Genomic DNA, 23,910 nt, shown 5'->3' with positions numbered 1-23,910 from the left:
ATTCCTTTTCGCAGCATTTGTCATTTTTAGCAAGCAGCAAAGTTTCATCTCCTTTCCCTTCCAGCCTCAGGGACCCGAAGCACCTCACTGCAACACCCTTGACACACCAAGCGCTCAGCAGCACCGGGAACCCAAGCAAAACCAGCAAAAACAGGTGAGTTCAGGCAGAAATTGGAGGGAAATTCCCTTTCCAGTAGTGGCTGAAGCACAGCAGACTATGAAGAATCTGTGTACAGTGAATTCAAATGCCAAGGGGGGGCAGGTAAATATTTATCTCTTACACAAATCCTTGCTTTATACAAAATTTTGTGCTGAGCTGAAGTGACACAGGTATTTTTCTTGTTTTTGACATGCTGCTGCACTTACAGAACCACAGAATTGTATCTTTCTGCTGAGAAAATGAGTCAGAAATGACTGTTAACTTTATTAAGCTGAACCCCTGAAGATGTCTCAATTTCCACCGAATTTGTGAAGGTGACTTTAAACCCGTCTTCATCAAACCACTTTTGAGAGAGATTATTTTCAATTCAGCGTAGAGGAAATGTGATTTTCAAAGAGTAGGTCAGTTGTAAGAGGGAAATTTAGGATGTCAGATGCATCTTCATACAGCCACAGCTGCATGCACACGCTCTCTCCCTTAATGAGGGCTGGAGAAAGGAGGATGGGACAACTCTGAGAGGTGTTTCCCATGGGAAAAGCCAAAGCCACTGAGCCAAGGGAAGTTTCCACTCCATGCAAGAGGTCTCCAGGAGAATGATTAACAGTAAATAGTGTTCAGAGAGCTGAGAAAAGGAGGAAACATTAAACACAGTAATTTGCATCCCTTCTCTCCTGCTTCTGAGCATCCGAGATTTTGAACAAACCCACTCCAACCTTGGAGTTGCACAGGGCAGGGAGAACAACCATGTCAAAGGCAACTTATTCACAGAATCCCAGAACGTTTCGGGTTGGAAGGACCTTAAAATCATCCAGTGCCACCCCCTGCCATGGGCAGGGACACCTTTTGCTATCCCAGGCTGCTCCAAGCCCAGTCCAGCCCCACCATGAATGTATAAATATACATACCAATATTAATGCAGATATTTACTTGTGAAGTAGCTTTGCCCTGACTTGTCTTTACATCCTGACACTTTCCCCGCGCCTCCACCAAGGAATCGCTCAGCCCAGTTGCTTTGCTGTTTACCTCGTTATGCAATTTCCAATTAGGCTGAGTTATGCTACAGCGATAAACATCGGGCCCAGGCTGCTACAAACATCTGCAGTTGCTGTTAGCCCTCGCTCTGCTGCAGTTTGTTTGTACAAACTGTGAGCTAAAATAAACAAGCTGCTCCAAAATCCTTGAGTGTACTTGACAAGAGGGTTTAGTTCAACGTACCCAGCAAATGCAATGGAGTTCCCCCTCCCTGTTTACAGCCAGGAGCATTAACGATCAACAAATGTTTGTTCCAAACCACAAACGTTTTGAGCTTCATTCCATTGAAGACAAGCCATAAAAGTACCAGGAGCATTAGGTCAGGTCTGCACTTGAAAGTTATTTACAAGCTGAAATTATGTTTTGACCTAAATAATGATGCTGGTAGACCAGAATTAACAGCTTCCCATCTGAAGGAAAAATACAAATAAAATACTACTCTGGAGCAGAACTTTATTCTGCTTCTCGCACGGGGACAGCGACACGTTTAAACATGATTTAGTGGTGGCCTTGGCAGTGCTGGGTCGGACTCGATGATCTTGGAGTGCCTTTCCAACCTCAGTGACCCTGTGATTCCATAAAGATACAAACACTTCGTTCAAACATGGCCACACCTGAATTAGCTGGGCTTTGATGCCTTCGTTATGCCAGAATAAAATGTTAACTCAGAAGGAAACGGGGCAACAGCGGTGATTCCGCCAGCGTTTCACCACGTTGTGTCACGATCTTTTCTGGAAGTCTTGTTCCCTTGAAAGATCATCCCATTAAAAACCAACCAAGGCTTTAACCACTGGTTTTCCCTGCCTCCCACTGGATGGTTCCCAGGGACACTCGTGCTGTGCCCCCCTGACTGAGTGACCTCCACTGACAGACTCCAAAAAATCTCAAACCAAGTGACCCCCTGGCATTCCCTGCAGCTCTGAGCATCTCCAGGAAGGCAGCTGAGCTTCCAAAGCCCAGGAATGCTGGAATCCAGCACTGGCTCTGAAATCTGGGCGCTGCCCAAATTTCATTGTTAGGAAGTCTCGCTGCAGGACAAACATTTTCCTGTGTGACAGTGGAATTGCTGTTTACAGTCCCCAATTACTGCTTAATAGCTCGAGACTGGGGTATTTTTACACTGATTAAAAAACCATCAGCCACCCACAAAACGCACACACTCTTCTGAGGGTCCCTGCTTCTCTGAGCTGTTCTTTCTGCTGGGAGGATCTAAGAAGATGAAAGGAAAAACCACCCAAGTTTCAGAAAATATAAACACTGTTATCTATTCCTCACATACCCAAGGTTGCTCCACGTGGGAGATGCAATAGTTTTGTTTATTTACTGTTCCAGACTTAATTAAGCAATGGTTTTAGACCCACAGCTTACTCAAGATGAGGATACACGACTGCTCTGCAAGGCATGGAAATGAGACCCAACAGGAACATTACAGAGCTGTTCCCTGTTCCCAGGAGAGAAAAGAGCTGGAAAGAAACCCAGAGCTCCTTCACATCCCACAAACACCTCGGATCCAAGTCCTTCAAAGCCATCTATAAAGGTGTCGGGGTAAAAAACACACAGAAATGCAGCAAATGTTGCCCCTTCAATATTCTGGTTTAAGTTTTTGTTAAAACCAGTTTTAAATGGATTTTTCCTGAAAGCAGAGTTGCTTTACCTGCCATGGCTTTTCAAGGTGCAGAACAAACAATAAGTAAATCTGATTTATAATTAAGGAACAATTATAAATCAATATAATCAGGAAATTCAAATAAGGAATAACTATAAATCAATTTGATTTACAATTACGAATGCCCTAAACTTCTCAAAACCCAGAGTCTTATTCCAGGCAGTTCAGTTTTAAATCACAGCCCACTGTGCTGAAGTAGGGGTGTATGAGGAAATAAACTGAAAAATTTCACTTGCAATGCCTTGCCGGGGTTTGGGGTGGGAAAACATAAAGCTGTGGCAAAACCGCCCCAACCAAAAAGATAAATCCTGTCCAACGCAACTCACCAAAAATCCAGATCCTCTTTCTGCTCCAGGTGGGGAATTAGCTCATAAATTACATTTTCCACCACAACACCGAGTGAGTTTCTTTTCTAAGTGGGAGGCTGGGCGGGAGGTTTGTACAGCTATCCCAGGAGTTAATTTATACGCTAAATAATCTGCATGGACTGACATCCAGCGAGGCTGTTGGGGTGAAGCAAACAGGAAACGAGGCACTGGCACACGTAACACCTCTCCCAAGGGAATTCCAAGGTTAAGGAGATGGAGGGGAAGCTATTCCTGGAGAAGAATCCACCTGCACAGCTCCAGCCCAACTGGCAGATGGGTTTTTCCCAAGCTCAGGCACATAAAACACTAAAGATCCCTAAGTATGGAATTTGTAGGGTTTAAGAAGTGGCTCTCAAGCTGCTGGGAACGGGGCTTGCATGGAAATCTGTAAGGATATAAGTGTCTGTAAAATGTATGGATGCAACCATTTATTATTTCTCTGTGGTCCTGGGGTGAGCACTGGTTCTTCAGAGAGAGAAAAATGTTATGGATGTTTCAGAGCCAAAACATTCACTAAGATTTAGGCAGAGGCTGGATTAGAGACACCCCAAAGCCCACCACCTCCCACTATCCCAGGCTGCTCCAAGCCACATCCAGCCTGGCCTCGGACACTTCCAGGGATCCAGGGGCAGCCACAGCTTCTCTGGGCACCCTGTGCCAGGGCCTCCCCACCCTCCCAGCCAGGAATTCCTTCGCAATATCCCATCCCTCCCTGCCCTCTGGCAGTGGAAGCCATTCCCCTTGTCCAGCACTACCCACCATGTAAAAAGTCATTCTCCCCCCTCGCTAAACTGAGAGAGTTTGAAATTCCTGCTCTGTGGATGTCACTGGGATTTTTCCAGGCCAGTCCTCAATCTGCTGACCTGGAAAGGCCAACAACTCCCACACATCTCCTGCAGGGAAGGCACCTGGTTCCCTGCACAGCTCTCCCAGCCTTTGCTTCCTGAGCTCAACCAGAGATGGCAGCGAGTGACATTTTACAAATTCACCTTTCCTTTGGACCAGGAGCCTCATACCCTGGAAGTGCTCCAGGCCAGGTTGGACAGGGCTTGGAGCAGCCTGGGATAGTGGAAGGTGTCTCTGCCCACAGCAGGGGTTGGGACTAAAATTGATCCTGAAGGTCCCTTCCAACCCAAACCATCCTGTGATTCTGCGACTCTGTTTCATTTATTTTCCTGAAGCATATGGAATTCGCTTCGTTCCCACTGTGCCACAGCACAGCAGTAAATATCCACGGCCAAACACAAGGAGGGGGAGAAATCAGCCCCCCATGTACAAGTAAAAATGGCCCTACACCTCTGAGCTGAACAAACAGGGTAAACAGCACCGCAATGAGCCTTAACCAGATCTAATCTGGCACAAACACTCTCTGGAGAGCTGTAGATATCCTGATGAGGAGACAAAATGCATCCCCCGATAATTAAGTGGGAACAGAATTAATTGCTGTGGAGGCCCAAAGACCTGAGAGCAAATGGGAACCCTCCCACCATCCTGGAGAAGAATCCTGTCAGCCCTGGCACAACTGAACTGCTCGGGGAGACCCACGCTGGAGTCTTCAGTCTAAGAGAGGAAAAATGGGATGAGAAAAAGAAATCTCCTGTGCTGGCACTGCTGAGGCATCTCCCGTCCTGGGGGTAGTTTTGGGCTCCTGAGAAGAAGGATACTGGGGGGCTGGAGCATGTCCAGGGCAGGGAATGGAGCTGGGAAGGGGCTGGAGCCCCAGGAGTGGCTGAGGGAGCTGGGCAAGGGGCTGAGCCTGGAGAAAAGGAGGCTCAGGGGGGACCTGGTGGCTCTGCACAACTCCCTGACAGGAGGGGACAGCCTGGGGGATCGGGCTCTGCTCCCAGGAAATTTGTCTCCAGCCATTGAAAGATGAAGGGAGTCAAATCAAGCTCAATTCCTTCCTTCCTGCTGCGACAGAAATCAAAGCTGAAAACACAGAAGTTCTACTTCAATTACCTGAATTGGGTGAGTGAGTACAGAGGAGCTTCCAAGAATGGTTTATTTTCACAGATTATCAGTTTTCAATGTCAATTCCCAAATTCTTAATTGATCTCCTTTACAGCTGATGCCTGAATTGTGCCACTTTCAATTTGAAGGAGCACCTCGTGCACTCAGGGCTTGTCTTTATCAGAGTGGTTCAATGCTGCTGGGAAAAGGATGGAATCCCCCTGGATCTAAACTCCACAGTGTGTCATTAACTACAGTCAATTTTACTGCTTTGCCAGTGCCAGCAATATTATCATTCAAAATCTAGCATTAGTTTAACATTTCCTTTAAAAACAAGCAAAGAAAACAAACAAACAAACAAAAAATATCCCCAAACAACCCTTTAACAAACACCAAATCTTCCAATTTTCACACAAAAATGCGTGTGCTGGTTTTCAGTTACAGTCACGTATCACCTGCACAGCAGCACTCTGCTGGAATTCCTGATTTTCCCCCCAATTCTAATCAAGGACTTTGCTCCCTGGAAAACATCACAAGGAAAAATAGCTGTTATCCCAGGGAGAGAAAGATCAGAAATAACCCACTGAGCTGTAGATGTGCCAGTCTGAGGCTTTATGTTCATCTTGTGGAAGACAAAAAGATTGGGATTCTCCAGTATTTCCTGATCCTGAGCGCATTTTTACTCAATTCCTTTGCTGTACTTTCAAGCTACACCTGTTTCCACATCCCTGTACTTGTTAAATCCAGTTATCCATATGGAACAGACCCTCAGCTCCTGCCAGGGCTGAGATTTCCCTGAATTCAGGGTTTCCAAGGAAGAGGGAAGTGAGATGAGCACACCTATGCCCAACACAGCCTGGAAAAAAACTCCTTTACCAATAAAAAACCTCTCTAAAAGACCTGCCTCAGATCATCCTGCTTTTTAAGGCACTGGAGCAATGGGGATATAGAATTCCCCAAGGAGAAACAGGCAAGTGGAAGATGACCAAACCAAAAAAAAACTAATCCCAAAATGTTTGTGAAGTTGTCTACCCCTTCAGGAATGATGAGGACAGAAAAGAAGGAAGAAAGTGGATTTGCAAAGGAAAAGGAATGAGTCAAGAAAGCAAAAAGGGATAGAACAGACAGAAAAACTTCCATCAAAAAGAGAAAAATAAAATACAAATCTCTGTGTCACCCTCACACACCTTCAGATGTGATACCAGAACAAACTCCCTGCAGCCTAAATAACTTTTTGCACAAATACCACTCCCCATCCCACAGTAATTCCAACTCCATCAGTTGCACTCAAATATGCAGGAATGTTTGCTTTTCACACACTGGAAGGAATTATAATTGCATTCCCAAAGAAAAGGTTTCAGCTCAAAGCTTAGGTTGCTCTTCTCCAGGATTTTACGTGTGCAAAAATTTCTTAATTTGTGGTCTCGAACTCAATCTTAGAGGAGTGGGGACCAACGGGGCTAAAAGAAAAAGCCATTCCCCAGTGGAAATAAAATCTCCCTAAATTCACTTATTGGCTTATCTGAAAAAAAAAAAAATAAAAAATGAACAATTCCGTGTTAAAAACAACTTTGGTGGCAATACAGAGAAGTCCCACAAAGTGGTTTCCACACCATTCCAAAAGCTCAGGGATAATTTCATGTCCTTAAAATACGCAGCAGAAGAGAACAAAGTTGGCAAGAATCCCCCAGTCACTGAGTTTCATCCTCAAGTACTTGGCACTGGCACCATATTCCCTTGTAAAACAGGGCACACATTAAATGGCAGGAGGATAAAGGATGGTTTAACTCCAACACACTGGAAAACCAGGAAAATACACTACTTGTCTGTATTAGCTAAAACACATGTCCTGGAGAAAATAACCTATAAAACTTCCACTTCTTGGCACTTTCCCTCTGTCCTAAGTCACTGAAGTTTCACACTGATTTAATTTGTACCTTCTACAGTATTTTGCTGCAGTAACTTTCTCTTTGGCAACTTCTGATCCTGATTTTATTTCTTGCTGCCGTTTTTTATCTTTCATCCTTGCAGATTTAATCATTAACTACGTACGTACATACACAAGTATTCTGGAGTATGGTCTGTTGGAAATGATTTACTCCAAACAGGTTTTTAAACTGCTTTCTGTAAGAATTAAGGTTTTTTTAAAAAAAACCCATATCCTGCATTTGCTTTAAAAAGAGAGCCTGATAGTTCTCCTGCCAGGAGGAGGAAACATTTTGCTCTGCATTTTCTAACCCCTTCACCTGTAAATCACATTCCTAATTACATCAGGTACTCTGAGGTATGAGAAGCACTTCACTGAAACAATTAGGTTTCTTCTACAGTTTTAATTAAGCAACCCACTCATCCAAAACCCAGCAGAACAGATCCTGCTGCCTGCAATGGGGTTTTTCAGTCAGTGGCAATGAAAACAGTTCACTTTTACCAACCCAACACCGGCAGCCAAATAAGCTGATTTTTTTCCATGAGTCTTAAACCCGCAACAAGTCTCAAAAACTTAGAAGCACCTCGCAATAAAATTAGAGCTACAGGGATTATTTCCAATGTTTTCCCATCAACAGTCCGATTTAGTTTGCGTATCAAAACCCACTACAACAGCAGGTGGCAGCTGCTTCTAGAAAAATACGAAGACCGAGATAAAATCACCCTTTTCTGGTATTAATGCCTTCAAGCAGAAGGAAATCAGTTAAAAAAAAAAAAAAAAAAGAGATTGTTTTCCAATGTGTTTCAGATAAAGCCCCTAAAGATTCTTGACCTCTGACAGTGAGAAATGCAGCAAGAGAACTCACTCTTCCTCAGGAGGTGTTTTTAATATCACTCTTCTGATCTGGAGTTTCATGAAGTTCATTCAGTGATTTGACAAACACCAAATGAAGGGGGGGGGGAAAACGACACCTTAAAATTCCCTGACTTTTCATGCTAAAAGCACACATTTCCATCAACCAAAAGAAACAGCTCTACCAAACCTGTGGGAAGGGAAGTGAAAATGCCAATTTTTACCTCAGCCTTGCGGATGCTCTCCCTGGCTTCATCAATCTTCTGCTCCAGCTCCGCTCGGGTTTGCTCCGACATCACGGGCCCGTGGCATTCCAGCTCCTCCAGGGTCTGCCAGGAACAAGGAAACACACCACAGGTGCAGCAAATGCCAAAGACAAGTATTTGTGACAAGCAGGGGAGTTACTCTTCTGTGGGATGACCAACAAAGGTCCAGCCCAGGAAATAAAAGGTGATGACTCTAACTCTGGCAGTGGGAAGCCATTCCCTGTGTCCTGTCCCTCCATCCCTTGTCCCCAGTCCTTGTCCAGCTCTCCTGGAGCCCCTTCAGGCCCTGCAAGGGGCTCTGAGGTCTCCCTGGAGCCTTCCCAGAGATGTCAGAGCATTCTGGATGTTGTTTTTCTCCAGCTGATGCTGTGCTCAGGGGCTGGAATTGTTGGGACGACTGGGAAACTGGGCAGGGTGTGGTGAAAGCACAGCAGGCTCCTTCATGGCTGGAGTTTTTGGGGGAAGAGTAAGGAACTTCTGTATTGATTCTCCCTCCTAAACGACACATTCAACACATTCCAAAATCCAGCTGCCTGACTGCCAAACACAGCCCTTGGCTCTTCAGATCTGAGCCCCAGGCATAGAAACAAATTTATCAATTCACATCTGATTTTATGTCTTCGCATTAGACTGAAGGGCAAATTCCTCACGGATTTTCCTGGTGTGGAACAGACTTCTGACACCACGTGAGTACAGGGCCCAGGCTGCTGGAACCCCGGGCACTGAGAATTTCAGGCTTTCTCTGCTGACAGGCACTGAGCCTCAAGCAAACTCTGCATTCGACCTGAGCCTGTGGAACAGGCTTCCAGAATTGAGAGACAGCACTGGGATTGTGGGTGTGGGGTTTGAATAGAAGCGTGTGATATCACAGGGTGGAAAACTTAGAGTTTAAGGTTTTAGAATATAGTAAAATATATAAAGCAAGACGGAGGATTCTGGACATAGGCTGAGTCCTTCTTTTTCACCTTCTTCTTCACGGGTTTGGGTGGTATTTTGTAACTGGATGAAAAAGTCCACACTGTGGACCACTGGTGATCGGTTATTGGGTTAAAAGTAAAACTAATATAGGTATCATCTCGTTATTGGATAATTCATGATTAAAAGACCTCAGAAAGAGTTAGAGACAGAGTCATTTCCTACCTTGTTAGCTAGAACTCACAACCTGTGAGACTGTGCTATAGGTAAGACTTAATAAACATCTCAGTCCAAACACGAAACTGCATCACCCGAGCCTTAATCCCGGCTCCAACAGAAGAAAAAAAAAAGATAGGAAACGCACACCAGGTAATTCCCTGGTGCGTGCAGCAGCTCCTGTCCCAAGGAACGTGCTTCCCCCAGACCTACCCGCTGGCTGTGGACGATGTTCTTGTGCTCGCGGGCCACGCGCGTCGCCCATTTCCGCGCCTCCTTGTTCAGGCTGTGCTCCTCGGTCGTTCCCGTCTCCGATTCCAGCTGTCGGCTCTGGGACAGGGGACAAGGGCATGAGAGGATGGCCCAGACCCCGGGCTAGCCCTGTGTTAACCTACAGGGTAATTCTGTATTACATTTATCAGCCTGGGATCTCGTTTCTTATGAAACAAGGAAGGTACGACAAGAACTTCCTGGTGAACTTTGGGATGGTACCAGGTTGTGGGAAGGCGACTCCAAAAGCCAAAAGTTCACAAGCATTCAATTCCCAAAGTAAACAGCCATTGGAGGAAGCAAAGAGCATGGAATCATGGAATGGTTTGGGATGGAAGGGAATTTAAAAGCCCATCCAGTGCCACCCCTGCCATGGGCAGGGACACCTTCCCCTGTCCCAGGCTGCTCCAAGCTCCATCCAACCTGGGCTTGGACACTCCCAGGGATGGAGCAGCCACAGCTTCTCCGGGCACCCTGTGCCAGGGCCTCTCCACCCTCGTGGGAACAACTCTTTCCCAAAGATGAAAGGTTTAGTGTGACCAAGGGGCTCATTCTTTGTGAACTGTGATCAAACCACAATGCCATCAAATATTTTAGTACGGCACGGCAGTTTCTGCCCAAAAACGTCTCTGTCTGCAAAACAGAGACTGAAATTTCCAATCACGTTTTTGATGTTGTTCCATCTTACTCCTGCTTTTGTTGTGTCAATGACAAAAAGTGAAACTGTCCCCCTCGAGAAGTTCCTGCTAAAGCAAGACAAAATAGTTCTCCGCTGTCTACAGGCTGAACGGAACAGAAACATTTCTCAGCATGAAATTACTGAAATCATTCCCAATCTTTCCATCATTTCCATTTGTAACAGAGTCACAGAACCATTTGGGATGGGTTCCTTCTTTGAAGATATCCAAAAGCTACCAGGATACAATCCTGGACAACCAGAGCTCTGGACGGGACAACCTCCAGAGATCCCCTCCAACCTCAACCAGTCCCTATGGTTGTTTTTTTTTCCCCTGATCCAATCTCTGCAATCCACAACTCCCCTGCAATCCTTTTTATCCCAAGTCCTGACATAATCCTACCCAGTCTTTGAGATCAACCCTTATAAACTGTGACTCAAGAAGAGAGAATACGCACAGAGCTGTTGAAGCGTGAAAGAAATGCCCGTGTCACCAATTTCTCACTCTGTATGGTTCAAAAAACACCATTTTTCTTCATCAGGTGGAGTTTGAAACTAGAGAAAAAGCCCAGAAGGATGAAAAGGTTGTTTAGGCAGGAGAAATCCAAGCTCAGCCGTCAGGAAAGGGTAAGAGAGCAGAAAGACATGGAATTGTTTTCAGGGTAGCTGGGAAGGCTCCAGCTGTTGCAGAAGAGATGCAGAGATCAGGTATTTTAGCAGGCGAAGTGGGATGATTTGTGTCAAGGAAGGACGAGAGTTTCATCGTCTACACCAGCATTTGGCACAGACTGGGGTAAAACCAAGAGACACCAGGAGGCAACCTGAAAACAAGATTTTTCTGGCCTTCAGACTACACTGTCCTCATGGAAGAGACAAAAAACGTTAACTTTGACCGACAGCCTGTCAGGGGATGTAACTGAAAAAGAGGCAACATTGGTTCAGCTCATTACTTGTTCAGACAAGTTCTTTGCCAAAACTGAACCTGAAATTCTGAGTGCCTGAAATGCCCAGCCAGTGTGAATTTCCAAGCGCAGGGAATTGTCACACAAGGTGTGGAGCAGCCCAGAAGAGGAAGAGGAGAGGTACAGGCTGCGATGATCAGGTAGGAAGGTGAAGCTTCAGGCGAGGATCTCTTCACCCATCCTCTCAATTTAATTAGCAACTTGGCTTCTATTGAGGTGGATTTAGAGAATCATATTCCTTCATTACTGACTTCTTTAATTACCTCTGTTAAGCTACTCCGTTGTAAACTCGCAGAAGACAACTCATAGATTTATTTAGGCACATCCAATCCTTAAGATAACGTTTCACCTCAGTGCTTTCCCAGTTTATCATACAGCTTCTTCCACAGCTTTCACCTGAGCCTTAACCTGAGCAGGATCTTTGAAATTCCCTCTTCCCTATGAAGCATCCGAGGGTAAAAACAGCCCATAACATTCTCAGTGTTCCCACTGCTGTTGCTCCTACTCAACAGCTCATTTTTCACATGGAAAGAATCCAGACTTTTCAGTCACTTGATAATCTTCTCCATTACCCCAAGTGTGATTCTGGGTTTCAGTCTATTTATCAAAAGCACTTGACCAGAAAAATGAACGAGGACTTTGTGGCTGCTCTTCAAGGCTTACTAAAAAACAAAGGAATTTTGTAGGATCAGACTTGTATTAGTTATTTATAAAGCAGTATTGCACCCAGGCAGACCTCACCCTTGCTTAAAGGTCTAGAAATAAAACAATATAAAAATGCAGCAATAAAAAGCCTTAATTGTGTCCCCTCAGGTAAAGACAGATTGGACGGGAACATCAAGAAAATAAAAACCCAGCTGCCATTAAAACAGGTGTGAAGAAAGGAGCTAAACCAGATTCATCTGCTGGGGACAACGAAGTCCAAATTGTAGGGAAGAAGGCGGAGGGACTGAAGGGTCTGATCCAGACCTGATTTACTCCATGAAGCTGAAGTGTTCTCAGGACTGGATCCTGGTGGTGCCAAGACGTCCAATGATTCAATTTAACCTCTTCCAAAAAGAGAGGGAAACCAAACCCACTCTCCGTGGCCAAGGGATGAAGGGAGAGCCAAAAAACCTGAGCTAAACATAGATGGACACTCTGCCGTTCCCTCAGGGCTCGGATTACAAGGAAAACAGTGTTTAGGGCTAAAAATTCGATCAGTAAACCAACAGAAACTTCTGGATGGCTCCAAGCAGCTAAAAAAGCTCAGGGGCAGCAATGCTGTTTCTTAAATTAACAAAAGCATTCAGGCTGCAGACAGATGTCACTTCTCCGTTTTGGTCTGAAATGTTGGTGCAGGTGCAGGATTTGCCTCCCAACAGACCCAAACTCAGCCTGTATTCTTATTTACCCAGTTATATCTGGATGCAGATGGCACAAGGCTGCCTTGAAAGCAAAAAAAAAAACCCACGTTGGCGCTTGAGCCTCCAAGTTCCTTATTTTTGTGGCTGAGACCTAAAAAAGTTCGCTTCCAGCAAGGCAAAAAGCAGGGAACATTTACTGCATGCAAGGCACCGACAAGAAACACACGCAAAAAACAGGCATTTCTTTTAAAAAGAGGTGAAAACAAGAAGTTTCCATGCCAGGGCTGCAGAGCAACACTCTGGGGAGGAGGAAGGAACACACATGACATTTTTCACACAACTCACTGCTAAACTCAGCAGTTCTGAGAAAAGCGTGAGCCAACTTTGAGGCTCCTTTCAGTCTGTTATTGCTGAACTCGTTTAATTTTAATTTAGCCAAGAGTGAGCTGGGGCTGACTCATATTTCAGACAATTTCCAACATTTCAACTCCTCATCTTTAAAAATTAAGATTTTTTTTTTTTTTTTTGCATAAAGGGGTTTTCCCCCCTCAGAATAACAAATAAAAAAGGACTTAAATCCACTGTTATTATCACATATATATTACAATAAGGCTAAATGCAAATCAACCTACTATTGCTGCTTTATAGAACCATATGCTGCTTTTTAAACTAACACAGTTATATTATTAAATTAATCTAATAAATTGATGAGGGGGCTGCAGAAGGAAAAGGAACATCTGACTGGGCAAGGATGTTTTGGTTTGGGTTTTGGGTTGTTTTCGGTTTTGTTTTCGAAGTCTAGAATCTTAAAAATATTGATTTTTATTATATTATCACTGATCAACACAGCTTTGTTATTCCCAGGCCTCGATGTTTCTGTATTAAGAACTTTTGCTGTATACAAGAGATGAAAAGCACAACCCCTTTTTAAAAATTAATTTGAATCTTAATTATTTTTCAAGGTTTTGATTGTTCTCACTGAAATTAATTTTGAAATTAGAGTGCAGCGTATTTTTGTTAATTTACTTCTATTCTCACCCTCATAATTATCCTCATTTGCCTCAGCCCTGACAGCAGCTGCATTCCCAGCCAAGTCTTCCAAAAATCTATTAGAACTAGAAATATGGAAAAATTGCCCTCATTAGGTAACCGAAGGCAAAAAAAGGACTTTAAAAATCAAATTTGATGGCAGAAAAAAAAGATTCAGTAGATATTTTCAATGCAATATAAACAGATTTGTAGTTTTTATGTGGCCGCTTCTTTCAAGTGCAACTTCCGCTCCCTGATCTTCACTGTTAGAAAATACTCAGAGCTTTGCTTAAACTGTGTTTCCTGACTGCTAAAACCCAAAGAATTCTAACTCCAAATTAAAATTAGGTGGTGAAAATTAAAATAGAATCCACTAGGCAGTGAAAATTAAAATCCATTAGGTGGGGAGCCAATTTCAGCTCATTATACTTCAGAGAAAATCAGAAATGATCTTCAATTCAACCTAAGCTAAGTCCCCAGCAGATCCAAAACTTTCCTTTTTCTTCAGTATCAACCTCAAATATAAATATTAGATCTCAGATCTTATTTGAAGCCCAGCTGGGGTGGGAGGGATTAAATAAAATCAGTTTTAGACAGGCACGAGGTGGGTCAAGTCACAGAGCTTTGCCCACTCACACCCACTGATCATTTCTGTACCTGAATGGCTGTAATTCTCCTCAGAAAGAACTCCTAATACTGAATAAAATTAAACAATTACTTCTTTGTAATATATATTTAGCCTCAAAAAGGTTATACTTAAAACCAGTCTGTTCTGGTATTAAAAGGTTGATAAAATTAAATAATAACTTCGATTTTTTTTTTTAAGATTTAGCTTCAAGAAAGTTATACTTAAACCTGGTCTGTTCCGGTATTAAATGTAGAGAGCACTGTAAATACAAAAATATGGGCCTTTTTTTTTGTATTTATGTAACTTATATAAAATTCCTTCATAGAAGCTGCTGAGAAATTCCAAGACCTTCTTCTGAGAGTGAAGGGAAATTCACCTTTATTTTCACAATCTACCCATAAAACAGTCAAGTTAAGTGGGGGGAAACTGCAAAACTTTCCACTGAACTTCCTGAGGTGTTTTTGTGCAAATTAAAACGGGGGGGAAAAAAGAGATTATTTTCATGTCAAGAAGCCGTGGGAGAAATCAGCTGGGCCACAGCTTTTCCTCATGTTCTCTTGAGAAAACAGTGACTGAAAAACAGGAAAAAGACCCCCCAAAATGAAACGTCAGCTTTTCAGGGCCCTTCTCCTCCCGTCCCAGGGACACTTCTGTGTCACCTGCCTCCTTTTCTCACGTGATAACCCCGGGATCAAGGAAAAAGCAGCTTTTCCAAACAGGAAAGAGAGAAAAGCCGGCCAATTTCCTTTCTCTTTTGCCCTGCTCTCGTGGCTTATCTGTGAGTGCAGGGACAGCACAGTGAGTGTGTTTTCCACACGCTGCATTTCTGTGGAATTAATAAATATCCCTTTCCTCGTGGGAGGACGGGGGAGTATCACAGCAGCCTCCATGGAAGGCCAAGATGTGCTTTCCTTGGGAGGATAAAGGTATTTAAAAGACTCTTTCCCATTCTCTACTTTGCTGTCTATAAATCCGTGTTGGGAATTTATTTCTGGAGAGGATTAAAGCTTGGCAGGAACTGATCAATCATTTCTTTCTGAATTATTTTTAAAACAAAACCATTTCTTTAAGAGTATGTGGTTTGTTTTAGGGATTTTTTTTTTTTGGGAAAACTTTCTTTTTTAAAAATAAGAATTTATGCCCATCCAAATGAACCAAGACCATGAAATCATCTAAGTAATTTAATAACATGAACAATTGATTAAATTCAAGCTCAAACCATTTTTTTTTTTTAGATAAAGGAAAATACCTGATTGATGGGAAACATTTTCAAGTGGCTTTCTCTTTGTGGGCACTCAAAAGCGCACATTTTTCCTAGAGCAACTGGCATTTTTGGGATCAAAAATCCTGGAAGCTGACGGGGAATTGTACATTTAATACCAGAACAGCCCTCACAACTCCATTCCAGCAACACTTAAATACTCCAAATTTTGAGCCCAGTCTCAGTGGATCAGCCTGAAGAGAGCCCACAACTTGTTCTTGGAAAAGGTGAATATTAAACTCTTGATGAGATGTATTTCTGACTCTACTTTTTTCTTTCAGTCCTTGGTGTGAAAATTATCATGCACAACCCACAGAAAGTCAAAGCCAACTGAGAAATCTCTGCACAACATCTAGAAACAGAAAAGGTGGCAAAAGAATGCTTGGTAGTTGTTCTCCTGCAATTAAAGGCTGCTCTATCAATTAGAAAACACTCGATTTCTGACCAATTCAAAAGCCTGAGCAAGAGCCTTTGTTCTCTTGTACTTATTGATTAAAAATGGGATTGCCCAGGTAGGACCCGTTAGCTGAGCAGAATAAAGAAATAAAATTCAATTATTTTGGGGAAAACTGCTTACAGCCTAAGCTGCTGAAGATGAAAAAGCTGCAGTGCACTGAGGAAATGCAGGAATTCTGCAGCTCAAGAGGGTTAACCAAGTAAAGCAGTGAAGAATTGAGACATGAAGGATCCATTCATCCCTTCCTAAAAATTCCTGGAGTGAGGCAGCACCGGCAGCACACGTGGACCCTGTGAGCCCACGCAAGTGCCACGGCACAGAATCCTGGCATTCCTCACACTGAAGAGTTTAATGGGAGTGAATCCCAGCTCTCCTGGCCATGGGGACGGCCCTCTGGAAAAAGAGCCAGATGAAATCAGCAACAGGGCTGCATTTCATCAGCGCACGCTCAGAGCCTGCAGCTGTCAGGCAACCTTTCCCTCTCACAGAGGAGCAGCAACCAGCGACACGCAGCACTGTCTGGGGCTGTGAAATTTGAATTCATGCCCCAGCAGATCAGAATAACAATGACAAACCCTGTGCAAGGACACAGGAGAAGTGTGAAGCTGCCCCTCCACAAACAACACCCTAAATTGATTTTTCCTCCTCGAAGTCTCATTGTAAAAAAAAACAACCCTTTTCCCCTCCCTCATTTCTGTTTTACAAACACGGAGATCGTGCATTCTGTTGCCACCTCTGCAGAGTGTAAATTCAGCATCCCACATGCACAGGGATAACACAGGGCTGACCAGAAACACCCCCAGGTACCTCTGCTATGGTCATTCTCATAGCACTGACAGGTGAGGGCTCAATCTCCACCAGCTGAACTGCATTAAAACTCTGGATGCAGGGAGTGCACAGGGAGGAGAACACGGCAGCAAAGGTTAGAGACGCACAGCAAAGAACCAGAAAGATTCTGCTCACTGTTATCAAGAACAACCTAAAATTTAGCACAGAATATCCTGAGTTGGAAGGGACCCATCGGCATTACCCAATCCAACTCCTAGCCCCGCACAGATGCCCCAACAAGAGCACAGTCCAAATATTTATTTGTGGGAAAAACTGACTCCTTCTGGAATAAAAAGCAAAATCAGAGTTTGTTAAAAGGGAAACCCAAAGGAGACCCAGTCAGAGATGTCAGGGCGACTGGGAAAATCAATCCTATGCAGGTCTTGATCTGAATCACTTGAACTGCAGATCAGGACTGCCCAAATCCGTTCACTTATGAATTCAAGTCAGCAAAAATTTGTACGTTTAGAAGATCCAAACTCATTTTAAACAGCTGTCTCTTAAAATAACATCAGTAATGTCAATGGGACATCAAGAATCCACTTTTAATCAAGGTGCTGTTCGGAAATGCACTTACACACTCCGATTCACTCAATTTAATGTCATTAATGATTGCTTTGGAAGCAGCACAGAAAGATAAGATTTGCGGATGTTATTTTGGAATGCAGTGTTTTAACAGCATTATCTTTAGTAGCTCTCTATTATGTATCTCTAAGTATTCCTTGAGCAATTCAGGTGTGTAGGCACACTTCATGTGGCACAGTTGTGACCCAGTATTAGTGAGCATTACGAGAACTTGACCAGCAGGGTAAAAAGGCAACAAAATTTAGTAGGAATTAGGTTGAAAGCAGTGAAACAGAGGACTGTTAGTCACAATCTGGAAGCCAAAAAAAGATTCTGCTCTTTCGTGGGTGATGTAGAGCCAGTTTGATGCTTTTTTTACCATCACCCACCTCCTGCAACCAGGCCACTCTCCCTTTCTTTCCCAAAAATAGAGCACGAGGTTAAACCAGACTGAGATACAAGCGATTCTCTTCCCCATTTATAACAATCTGCTTTAAAATAGAGCAAGACCAAGTAACTGCAGGGATTCCCAGGGCTCTTACAGTGTCGCTGTCACTGGGCTGGAACTGGAAAGGCTGAGGTTTGTGGAACACCGAGTTCTCCTGTAAGAACAGCTGGAGATTGCTGTCCCGCACCACCTGAGGAAAGAAAAAGGTTTATTTAGACTCCGTGCTTTGTGAACTGAAAAAGCAGCTGGAGAGCAAAAGCAGCACGGTTTCCAACTGAGATGAAACCTGCAGCAGAAGCTGGGGTGCACCAGCAGGGAATTGAGGATCTGAGCTGTTCAGAGGTACTGGTGGGACACACACTGGGTGACAAGGACCTAAAATATCCTCGCCATTCACCTACAAAACGGGGAAAACACACCAATTATTAAATAGACACCCTGTGGTGTCACTGCCATAAATATTTTTCCCTCCTCTTGTGGGTAATTTCCTGTGCACTGCTCTTTCTTAAGATGAAAAGTCTTAATTTGGCAGAAATTATTAGATGTGGGAGCTGAAAAGACTATTTGGAATAATGCATCCCAAATCACTTACAACTTTCATCACTCTTTATTAAATTGCTTTCAGAGAAAACTCTCCAAGCTTGCATTTTGCTGAAGCAAAACTCCTTCAGTTCCCAAATTTGTTTAATGATACGTTTCAGGCACCATGACAGAGATCCCTAAACAAACCTCTTATGTCACAATTTACACAGATTTACAAAGAAATACCCAGTGATTGCGAGATGAAAAAATAGGATCACTGGTTGGAGAACTCTTAGAAGAGCATTCACTGCCTCAATTGATGAAAATGCTCAAAATTATATCAATTTATTACCAAACTGGGGGTTTACACGTACAAAGGAGATAATAAAGATGGTATTTATCCAGAAATAGCAGCATTGTGCACGACCAAGAACTCTGTGTTGCGTGGACAATCAGAAATAAAACTTGTTCTCTAATGCAGCAAAATGTTGATGCTTGTGTCGCTGCAATGCTGAACTGTAAAAAATTAATCCCCAGTTAAAGAAAGTAAATAGTCCTCCAGGGCCAATAATACACTCATCTAAAGCAGAAAAGTACATAATTACTGCTCCAATTTCAGCAGTTGAACATAAACACACTCAAATGGGGAGAAAACAGACAGGGATCTGCATCACGAATTCCCAGAAATAGAAAGTCAGAAAATACTAAAGAAGGAAACATCTGCAGCTTCAGAGGATGCTCAGCACTGATCTGGCATCAAAATCATTTCATTTAACCAGCTATTCCACGGAACTGTCCTTTTAGATCCATGTGAACACTGACCATAGCCCACAACCCTGGGGCCATGCCAAATATGTGGAACTATTTTAACTTCAATTAGGAAACAAACACCACCCCAAAATGAAGTTACCGAGGATGTGAAAACCTATACAGATATTTTAATGCGCTTGCCCCACAGAAACCTGACTCCCAAGCAACTGAGTTCAAAGCAGAAAATTCATTTTCCCAACAGCACTCCTAGGAGGTTTCCCCTCAAAGCCACAAGAAGTGGTTAAAAATGAAAACACGACTGTTATCAGAACAGGAGGCTGGGCAGAATGTGCAAGCCCAGCACATGAAATCCTGCATCTGCACAAAATACCGGACAATTGATAAAAAGAGAATAAAAAGACCCCAGAGCAACACTTGGGATTGAGCTGCAACTTTTCCAAATAGATTTCCTGTTGCTCAGTAATTAAATCAATGTTCTTACACAGTTCCTTTCTGAAGTCAATGTCAATTGACAGGTTAGAACAGACCTGAAAGCAAACATTAAATATATCCCACATGCAGAAACAAGGCACAGTCAGAGAGGTGCATAAAGAAAATTATTTACCCCCTTACCAGAAACCTCACAGAAATGTTACTCAAAACAGCAAATGGGATTCCAGAAAATGTTCCGAAGAAAATCAGCTTTTTTTCCCAAAAGAGAAGTGCAAGAGGTACAAGTCTTGAGTAAGACTGTTCAAGTGAAAAGGAACTGAAATTGCATTTTGATACAATCACAGCCCCAGAATGGCTTGGGTGGGAAGGGACCTAAAAAATCACCTCATGCCATGGGCAGGGACACCTTCCACAGTCCCAGGCTGCTCCAAGGAGTGTCCAGCCTGGCCTTGGGCACTGCCAGGGATCCAGGGGCAGCCACAGCTGCTCTGGGCACCCTGTGCCAGGGCTCCCCACCCTCCCAGGGAACAATTCCTTCCCAATATCCCATCCAAACTTACCCTCTTTGGGGTGGGTCAGTGTTCCCATTCCAGTGTCAGAGGAATGACAAGGGCCACCCTGACTCAGGGGTAATAAAATCTCCAAAGCTCCAACACACAATGCTAAAACTATGAAAAGCCTGCATTTTATACAGAAAATCTGGTTTTTAGCTGGTTCCCTCAATCTGCATCACATGAAGTGACCCTGCCCATCCAAGGAGCCGTCCCTGGCACTTGTGGGAAGCAACTTATGTCCTTCTAAAGCAAATACAATTTAATTCCATCCTGCAAACAGAAATACAGTTCAGATGGAAGAGCAAAAAATATTCCTCCCAATTACCTGAAGAGTCTCTTCTAAGCAGAGCCTGCCAAGCCTATACTGTGAACTAACAAAGAACAGGTGAAGCATTCAAAACCCCCAATAAATATTTAAAACCTTTGCTTTGATGACAGGTTTACTTTAAATTGCTAACAAATTTATTACATGTTTAACAACCCGAGCTGCTTTTGAAAGACACGGATGGGTTTTGGTGGAGAAAAAATGTTTTTTTCTGGATTCTTTTTTTGGGGCTGGTTACTGCAACCTGGACTTGTTATGGAAAGAAAGGATAAACAAAGCCTGTGGAAAAAACCCACCAGTCAATATATTCAGAGCAAAGCACACGTTTTCAGTAGCAAAGCAACACAGATTTTTCTTTTCTGCCTTCCTGAAGCACAAGGAGAGAGGCAAATGGAGTTGCAGAAAGCATTTGTAAAAGCCCTGCTCCGACCTGCCAGCTGGATTTCCATTTGTGTCCCTTCTCCAGGCATTGTGCCCACGGAGTAAAGCAGAAACCCAACCCACACACACACAGCCTGACTTGGCTCTTGTGTAAAATCAGCCAGACCTGGGCAGCACAAACTACCCCGACCTCAGCGCATGCAAATATCTGAGGAAAGGATTCCCACTCCCAGGAATTGGGTATGGCAGCTCAGAATTGGATCAAAGTCCCATCCAGGCAGCTCTCTGAGTATTTTGAACACAAAGGATCTGATAGGAGAGTGAAAAATTAATTATGCAGCCATTATACAGAAGCCTGTTTAGCTAAAGGATTCCAAGCCAGCGTTTCTGGGGAAGGTATTTGAAGCAGACCTGAATAATGCACCCCAAGGTAAATTATTGAAAGTCCTTCTGCAACTGAAGACAAAACGGTATTTTGATTATTTTTCCAGTGGCTGCCAAGTGAATTCAAAGCTGAGGGCGAAGCCCATTTTTCCTGCCCTCACTTCAGATCTCTGAAGGTGTGAGATCACTTGCTTGGAGGTAAACAAGGAACGAGTTAAATAAGCTTTTGCTCCACATCTCTGTGTGAATGAGCTCTCTTTCTGGGTGGGTGGGGAAGGTAAACGTATAAAGGAATATTATGACTGCACCAAAGCAGCTTTTCTGAGCTCAATGACAAATTTTTTAATTTTTTTTTTTTTTTAGGCCAGCAGATGAATTATTTAAGTATCGAAATTACCCTGGAAGCGATCACGCCTCTCTCAGTCTGGCCGCTCGACAAAGCAAACAAACCACGTCTATGACAAGGCTCTAATTTGTTTGCTGTGTTTGCCACTCTTAATTCCAGGGAGAAAACTTGGATTTCGAGTTGACAGACAATTATTAAGGAACGATCCAAGCAGTTTCCCAGGGCTTTGCTCTGGATTACACCATGCAGAACCTTCAGCTGCAATTTCCCCTCCCAAATGCGCAGGGTGAGGAGAACTGAGCATCTCTGCATATAGATGCACTGAGGGGAAGGCAGTCTGGGTGTCAGAGGAAGAAATCTCCCCAAGAAAACTGTCTGGTGTCTTTTAACTTAACACCACTCAGGAGGAACCAAACCCAACAACCCTTCAGTTCTGTCATGATTTTGGAAGCAAAGCTCAGACCTCAGGCCTGCAAGGATTCAGTTGCAGAGAATTATCCAGTTCAAACTTACCCTGCTGGAAGTCTCCAGTAAAAACTGGAACGTGTTTTGTACGGCTTGGCATGTCTCTAGTTCAGTCCTGCTGAATGCCATTAAATAATCCTTAAGGTGATCATATATATTTCCATCAAGAGCCTGCACGAGGGAAAGAAATAAAAAAAAAAAAAAAAATCAGGAAAAGCAGGAAGTAGCTCTGTATACAATTTATCAGGTTTCACCCCAGGACTTGCAAGATGGGATTTTTTTACGCCATTTTTTCCCCAGCAGATTTACACCTGTGAGGAGTGGCCAGAGCCATCACTCCTGGCAGGAGGAACGACAGTGCCGGGCTCCCATTAGATGGCAGCACACAGCGCCGCAACAACATGCCGGTGATTCCCATCCAGCTGTTCCCATGGGCAGAGCAGCTCTGGAGAAGGGAAATGTCACTGAGGGCAAGGGGGACACCCAGGAACTGCAAGGCCACGGGGTGCTGCCAACCAGAGTATTCCCCAGGGAACGGTGCCAGGACACTCAGCATATGGATGCTGCACGTCCCCAGCTGTTTGCTTATCAAAACCAGCTGGGCAATAGCTGCCTCTTCACTTTCTTTTGTGCACAGAGATACCAAATGAGTAACAGAAATTTATCCCAAACCTGGCAGAGACGGCGAAGTTCAAACCCCAAAGGTCTGTTGTAAGCAGGGCTGTAAAACCGCATCGCACAGCGCAGGTTACACAAGTTCTGTGTTAAATATGACTTAGCAAGTGACTGACAATGTCATTTAAATATTTAACTCAGGATGTAGTTAAATATATATGATACGGATTTTAAATAGGTCAGATTTCACAGATAGCCATTTAAACAGTGTATTCACAGAAACTGTGCACACTCCCTTTCAACAAACTCAAGAATGTGTTTCTGTAGAAAACTCTATTTGATTGTTTAAATCATTTTGAAAAGTTGAGGGGGGAGAAAAGAGCGAAATTGTGCAAGACTTAAGGAATAGTTTCTGCCCCTGAAAAATCGAATCCAGCGTTTAAGGTGAGGGGAACAGACACCATAAATCAGACACAAATCCTGGAAGTGTCCAAGGCCAGGCTGGACAGGGCTTGGAGCAACCTGGGATAGTGGGAGGTGTCCCTGCCCATTAAAGGGGTGGAACTGGATGGGCTTTTAGGACCCTTCCAACCCAAACCAGCCCATGGTTTTATGAAGTCCCTCAAAGCTTAGGAAGAACAGAAGAGATCTTCCTTCTGCAAAGTTTTGCCAGCAGCACACAGATACCTTCAGTGAGGGATGCTTTGAGGACATAATCAAATTGTGGTGGGAATTCTCACATCCAAACCCTGATATCCCAAATCCACTCCACACTACGCTATTCTCTTCATCCTCCATCTACCAAGTGTAAAGGAATTTTTAGCAGAGGCAGATTGTTCCCTTCAGCCTTACACATCAGATCTGTTTGGAACTTAATAGTTCTCTGGCCATCAGGAAGCCATTATGCCAAACCAGAAGCAAACTGGGAATTCCTCCCAAGCCCCCACAGTGCAGCTGACCAAAGGCCAGGCTCGAGGTGTCAGCAGCCAGGGCAGCTGCCACGGGAAGGACTTCCCAGTATGGCTGGGAAAGAGCTACGGGATAACTGCTCCAGGCTCCTGCAAGTGCTGTCAGCTCCACCAAACACTCTGTTAAACAGAATTTTTAAAAATTCTTCTTTGAAGAGTTCTGTAATACGAGCTTAGAGCTGGGATGTTCAATTGAGGAAAGCATCAGGAAACTCCCGGCAGCAAATCCACACAAAGCAGGCAGCCACACACAGACACAGGTTCAGTCCTTGCCTGTCTGCTGTGGGCACAGCTTTGCTGGGATTCTCTCTGAGCTAATTCAGGAG

The 23,910-nt window shown here is 43.8% G+C and overlaps 1 protein-coding gene across 1 annotated transcript in view; it reads right to left on the bottom strand.

Annotated features, from left to right (window-relative positions):
• The window catches only part of FCHSD2 (FCH and double SH3 domains 2), a 119,637-nt gene that overhangs the window by 10,397 nt on the left and 85,330 nt on the right, over positions 1-23,910 (bottom strand). The window contains exons 9-12 of the mRNA XM_066207567.1: positions 22,050-22,172; positions 17,916-18,011; positions 9,566-9,682; positions 8,180-8,284 (exon numbers count right to left, since the gene is read on the bottom strand). Coding sequence (XP_066063664.1) covers positions 8,180-8,284; positions 9,566-9,682; positions 17,916-18,011; positions 22,050-22,172 — 441 coding nt within the window. The remainder of the gene's footprint in view (positions 1-8,179; positions 8,285-9,565; positions 9,683-17,915; positions 18,012-22,049; positions 22,173-23,910) is intronic.

The sequence above is a fragment of the Chamaea fasciata genome, unplaced genomic scaffold (genome assembly GCF_029207755.1).
Source record: "Chamaea fasciata isolate MVZ Bird 193981 ecotype frontalis unplaced genomic scaffold, bChaFas1.0.hap1 SCAF_2, whole genome shotgun sequence".
NCBI lineage: Eukaryota > Metazoa > Chordata > Aves > Passeriformes > Sylviidae > Chamaea > Chamaea fasciata.
The sequence above is the reverse complement of the archived record's forward strand: the minus strand, read 5'-3'. Positions and strand labels throughout refer to the sequence as shown.